The 6202-nt window shown below is 43.0% G+C and overlaps 1 protein-coding gene across 2 annotated transcripts in view; it reads right to left on the bottom strand.

Annotated features, from left to right (window-relative positions):
• Positions 1 to 6202, bottom strand: part of STAC (SH3 and cysteine rich domain) — a 132096-nt gene that overhangs the window by 27549 nt on the left and 98345 nt on the right. For both annotated transcript variants that reach the window (XM_019508981.1, XM_019508982.1), the window contains exons 8-9: positions 5840 to 5928; positions 177 to 228 (exon numbers count right to left, since the gene is read on the bottom strand). In XM_019508981.1, the coding sequence (XP_019364526.1) occupies positions 177 to 228; positions 5840 to 5928 (141 nt within the window). The remainder of the gene's footprint in view (positions 1 to 176; positions 229 to 5839; positions 5929 to 6202) is intronic.

Here is a 6202-nt window from a genome sequence, read left to right as displayed (position 1 = left end):
TCCAGGATCAAACATTGCCTCATGTCCACTATAAAATGTGGCAATGGCGTCACACACTTTTTTGCATGGTGGGGAATGGGAATGTAGACCTGGTGTTAAGATCTAATAATCTTATCACCAGGACTACATCCCCCCCGCTCCCCAGCCTAATAAACGATAAAGGATTTAGTGCCTACCTTCCACCAGTCTTCATTAGAGTCCTCCAGAAGTGTGATCATATCACCTGGTCTGTACCAAGAAAAGGAAATTTTGATTAATTTTGTCTCTGTGATAGTACTCTGCATTCTTAGGTATGTTTACTCAGAGCAATACTGTGTTATGCAGAGATCCTGTTGTTGCCTCCAAGGTGTTTTGTAGCCTACAGATACCCCACATTAGGCATAAACATGCTGGCTCGCGTACCAGGGTTTAGATGAGTATGTCTACACTGTGTTACCAGTGTGCCAATTAAGCACCCCGCTTGAGTAGGCCTAACACACCCACTTCTGCTTGCATGCACCAAACCCAAAAACGAGGCAGTGAAGCTGCTTTGGGGGTGCCTCCTGCCACTGCTCTCAAAATCTCTGTGTCTTGTGTATCTGAGATGGTTAATAGGGAGCACCCCGGAAGGGTACACATTCACACATTTTGGCAGAGAACTACCAGCTCTACATACATTAACTTCAGAACTGACCAAACACAGTTAGTTAACCCACGGGCAAACTATGCTAATGTGGCTTTGCTGAGTCTAGTTCCAGAGCCAGTGTGCCAGGCTAGCTTAGGTGTCTCTGCAGCGAGCTGCCTCACATCATGTAAACACACCTTTCATGTGTGGCCATTATACCCGAGTAATCTCTACATGTGGATCCAGGAAGTGAAAGTTAAATTCTTCTCTCTCAGTTGTAAAACTGCACATCCCACTGAAGCTCAGGGATTTAGATCATTAAAAATGATTGCAAAATTTGTCCCACTGAGTTCTCGTTGACATTTTGATGCCAAGGTAAGGTGATTAGGTCCCAATTGGCCCTATTGATATGCGCAAAAGCTGTAATAATTTCTAGCCTGCAGCTGAACAGAGGCAAAAACACCAGCCACACTGGCCAAGAATAAACTTTGTGGAGTAGTGCTGATTAACATCCCCTCAGGATTTGGTCCTGTGTGTTTTTCATGACAGTCTAAGTTAGGGACAGAATGGCTGGACACTATGCATAAGGGGAGGAAATGAGGAAAAATTTTGTATCACAAGCACAGTATCTCTCCCTGGCACAGGGAAGCGAGAGGGATGGTGTGGCCTTTGCCTCTGTGTATGCTGGCCAGAGAGCCATAGAGAGATGAAGCCTGCATTGGAAGGATTGAGAGGGTGTGATCTCATTTCTTCCCTATTCCATTTCTGTCATTTATATATGTGTGTGGTGAAAGAGAGGATTCCTGCATTCCCCCGAGTGGAGGGATGACAATAGTGCCCACTTAATGTGTAGCTAACACTAGGCACAGGAACAGCTCTTTCAACCCACCCAACTAGTGCATCCAGGCTAGAAGTAACCCTCATGCATTGTTCAGGGATCAATTATTCATGAAAGGCATTTGTATACGTGTGCCGCAGCGGCTTTGAAAAGTGCCTGGCGTTATGGCGCAGGCAGTTGTATAAGTGGTGAAACATGCAGCGGTGCACTTTTGAACTAAAACACATTGGAGGTGCTTTAGTTCAAAAGTGCGCCACCACCATTTTCTCAGTGCTGATGTGCATTTCAGCACTTATGCAACTGCCCGTGTCACAGTGCAGTTGGCATCAGCTTGTGTGAGGAGCAAGCTTGATTAGTCGAGTTTGCTCTGAAGCGATGGATCTCCGGTGCATTGTGGGACAAAAATGTATGTGTATAAATGCCCCAAATGTCTAGCTCCTGCTCCCATGTGACAATGGGAGTTTTGCCACATACTATCATAGGGGCAGTCATGGGCTGTAAAGGTGATGGTGATACAGTGAGCCAAATGTCACCATTCCTCTGCAATTAAAACCTCATTTCTGAGTTTAGAATTCACCCAAAGCTTTCCCTTTGTGCCTATAGGGCAGGCAGGCATGCTGCAACATCATCCCCTGCCCTGGTAGTTGCCTGCTGCTGGGGCCCAACTCCGATCTCAGAGCCAGGGCTCAGACACTGTCCACTGCCCCAGCAGCAGGCAGCTGTCAGCCCCCGCTCTAGTCTCAGAGCTGCAACTGGGACGCTGTCCCCTGCCCCAGAAGCAGGCAGCTGCCTGCCCCAGCTCCCGTCCCCCCAGAAGCATGTGTAAAAATGCCCACATAGTCTATGGATTAGAGCAGTTTCTATCCAGTGAAAGGGGAGGGAATTGGACTTCTGTCTTTCATGTCTTGCGTGAGCCCTCTTGCCACTGGAGAGTTACTGCTTAAAAGGAATTCAAGTCACACCCCCTTTTTGGTAAGGTATGGCAGGTGCACACACCTCATTTTATGCGGGGGGTCAATTTAGTTTGGACATATATATCCTCTGCAGTCCAGACATAGGGGTCTATGCTTCAGAAGTTACCAAGATGCTTAACATTAGACACTTAACTCTAGGGCTCTAGAATTCAGAGATTTTCAAAGCAGTCTATAATGCAGGTACTAAAATGCTCAATGTAGTGACAGCTGGGTCTTTTTGTGGATGTAGCCCTATGTGCCCTATTGATTGAAATGAAAAACAGGATGTGTGATGATAACAAACATCGTTATCTATAGCTATTTAGTAGTCACTGGGAGCATCTACATGAGAAGCCGTAATGCACAGTAGCCTAGTCTACTGCGCATTAGACTAATACGGCAAAAATTGTGCTAATATGCAGTAGAATTAGTCTACTGTGCATTAAGCATCACAAAAAACCCCAATCTTTTCTACTGCGCATTAGCATGAGCTACTGCACCTTTATGTAGTACCTCATAGTAGAGGTTCTAAACTTAATGCACAGTAGCAAAGGTGCATTAATGCACATGCAGATGCACCAAATGTGATTTTAGTCTACTTCCGCTTTGACTTTTGGCCATCAAATAAAATCTACTACTATAAACAAGTTGCATTGCTTTCAACTTTATTTGGCAGCTCACTAGAGAGGGCAGGGGAGTCCTATTTTATCAACCATCAGACACAGTGCAAGACACAACTCTTTCTCCAATTGGGAGGGAGTGAATGGACTCTGCAGGGAATCTTAATTATGTTCTCAGCCCCTGGGTTATTGTGTATGCTTGGGGAAGGTGGCTACAAAGTATTTTTAAAATGTTGCCCTCTTTAATGGAATGAATGTGCAAACCAAAAGGCATAAATCAATAAAATAATTCAACATGGGTGTCCTAAATACTGGGTGTATTTACACATGTGATTAATATGCTGGGTAACCTTGTGATGAAGCACCCTTGTGCCTCAGCTAGCCCCACCATTGCATATGGAGCCAGGTCAGAGCATCCATGGGTTGGCAGGCTTATTCCTTGGTTCCCTTGTCAACCCAGAGCTGCTCCAACTGGGCTTCATATGCTGCAGGGACAGGGATAGAGACTGGAAGGGAATATGGCTGGCTGAGGCAAGAGGGTACTTCAGCACAGGAGCTGTTCATGCCTCAGCCTGCTGCCCCCAGCATGTAGAACCTGGTGAGAGCAGCCTTGGGCTGATGTGTTGACCCCCACATCCCCTGCCAGCCCAGGTTGCTTTGACCAGGCTTCACATGCTGCAGATGGTCTGGCTGGGGTACAAGGTGATTCAACATGGACAATTCCTGCTGGCTAGCCCTGCACTGAAGCACTTTCATGCCCCAGATAGCCCTGTCACCATCTACACATGCGCAGCAGTGCAAAAAACCAAAAAACCAATGTCACTTGTGTGTAGCCAGACTACCCTGTGGTGGTTTTTATTAGTCTACTGAGACCTAATAGGGCTGCACGTGTAGACGGTAACATTTTACTGCAGAGCTATTAGTCAGCTTTGCAGTAAACAACTTGTGTAGATGCGCCCACAGAGTGGCTAATAAATGGGGTTCTTTATTCCTACAAAATGTCATTTTATTATTCTACGTTTTGTTGTCTAAAAAAGTTCTCATACCCAGAACAAAACAAGTGTGGAAATATGGCAGCTACGCATAAAGGTCGAAGAGCCTGTCATTTTTGCTTTGCTTTCCACCCACTCCGTCTTGAGCAAGAAAAGGGCACAGCTGGAAACTGGGAAATGAGCTTTCCAAGAGAGATGGGCTGAAGAGTGAGACTTCTCTCCCGTGACTTTTTAAGCATGTCATATTTGAGTCACCATCCTACTCCTTTGACCCTGGGTAAATAATGAAGTGAGCTGACATATTTCATAAACTGTGCTCAAAAAAGACAGCATTCCTAAAACCTGTTGAAGTCCCTGCAATCATCTACTACATGATGAGTAGTTTGAACCAGAGTTTGTTGAAGTCAGTTGAAGGATTGTTATTGGTTTCAATGGGCTTTAAAGCCCTATGGTGCTAGGGATGGCAGCTCTGCTGCAAAAATGCAGTGAAAAGAAGTGCAGGAAAGATATTGAAATAGGCCATGTTGCAAATGAAGCCAAGAACACATCTATTTATGTGAAAATAGTGTAGCTGCTATCCAGTCTCTTGAAATCCTCACCATTCCCCTTTTCTAAGGCAAAATCTCAAGGGGGAGTAAAATCAAATAGCAGTAGTATTGCTTCTGATTGACTGGATAACCCAAACAATCCTAAAGCTAACTAAGTTTCAGTTTTTAGCTGCTGAAAAAAAATTATCTTAAGCCAATTTTTCAAAATTGGTTTTCCAATAAAAAGGTAAAAAATTGTCAAGGACACCAGACCATTTCTACAAGAAAATTTATTTAGTAGAAAATCCAGTTTTCCTTTGGAAAAAAAAAAGTGTTGGATAGACAATTTTCAATAAGCCATAATCATCATCCTACTTATTTATTTGGATTGACATAGGCATACACACACACACACACACACACACAGGCCCATGCACTCCAAGTGCACACACATTCTGCCAGAACGGGAGACATTTCCTTGCTTAATGCTTCCAGAAAAGAAGACTTGCTGAAACCTGAGTCCTCCCCTGTCCTGCTAAAGGCCAGAAGCATTGGAAAAGGAGGCTGTAGTAAATGGAGATTCTGAAAATTATAGTGTCTCTCCTGCTAAATGTAGTAGAAAAGAAAGAGAGAAAGTAATGGGATATAAGGATGTTCACAAGTCCAAGTGCACCAAGGAAAAGGAGAAGTGCCTGAAAGTGTTGGGAAAAAGATCCTGAGTGTAATTTTTAAAAGATCATTAGGCATTTAGACTTAGTGTCTCAAATGGATTGATGTGCCTCAGGAGTAAATGGGGAATTAGAGGGAATTAGCTAGTGCACTATAAAATTGGACTCTAACTTGCTGTTCATTTTCTTTTTAGTACAGACAAGCTGAAGAATACCCTTGTGAGAGGTAACTTATTCTATTTTGAAAATGCAGAAAGGTTTCTTGCAGTTAGCATGCAACAAGATTGTCCACTCAGGGAGTTAATACAGAAAAGTGAGTGCACTTGTAAATTCACACCCTAACTTGCTGCAGACTAATTTCTCTACGTAGATAAGCCCAAGTCCCAGTGTTTTTTACTGGGCTTTGGCTTCCAGTTGGATAATTTACCTCTGATACCTGATGTCTTATTTTTAATGGTAGGAAGACAGAAAGGACACATAATTAAATAACCATGAGAATATTTTTTTCTGACTGTTACCATGAAAAAAAATGCAGAACAAAAACTAAAATTAAAAGAAAAGTACAATGGTAACTTATGTTGGCAGAACTCTTGATTTTCATGGGTCAAGTCAATATATAAATATGTCAGTTCTTTACCTCATCTCCAAGTCTTCATTCTCTTGTGGTACAAATTTGTACAAGGCAACGAAGGTGTTCATTTGTAACATGTTTTTGAAAAGTGGTCCCTTTAAGAAAAAAGAAATGAGACAACGTAAGAATAAGGTGCCATAACTGCTGTATCTTAAAGAGATCTGGGACTGAGAGAGAACATTTGACTCCATATTGGAACTTTAACATTGAAATTTCAGTCCCAGATTTTGGTTCATCCCACTACACTAATACAGGTCTGAGGGAATTAAACACTTTTAGGGAAATTGATTTGGATATATAGTTGGCTATAAATCCAATATATGTATAAATGGGTTCTAAGGTTTGCAATAACTAGACTTTAGAACCAGA

The sequence above is a fragment of the Gavialis gangeticus genome, unplaced genomic scaffold (genome assembly GCF_001723915.1).
Source record: "Gavialis gangeticus isolate Ggan-Ray unplaced genomic scaffold, GavGan_comp1, whole genome shotgun sequence".
Taxonomy (NCBI): Eukaryota; Metazoa; Chordata; order Crocodylia; family Gavialidae; genus Gavialis; species Gavialis gangeticus.
Note: the sequence above shows the minus strand (reverse complement) of the source record. Positions and strands in the feature narration are given on the sequence as shown.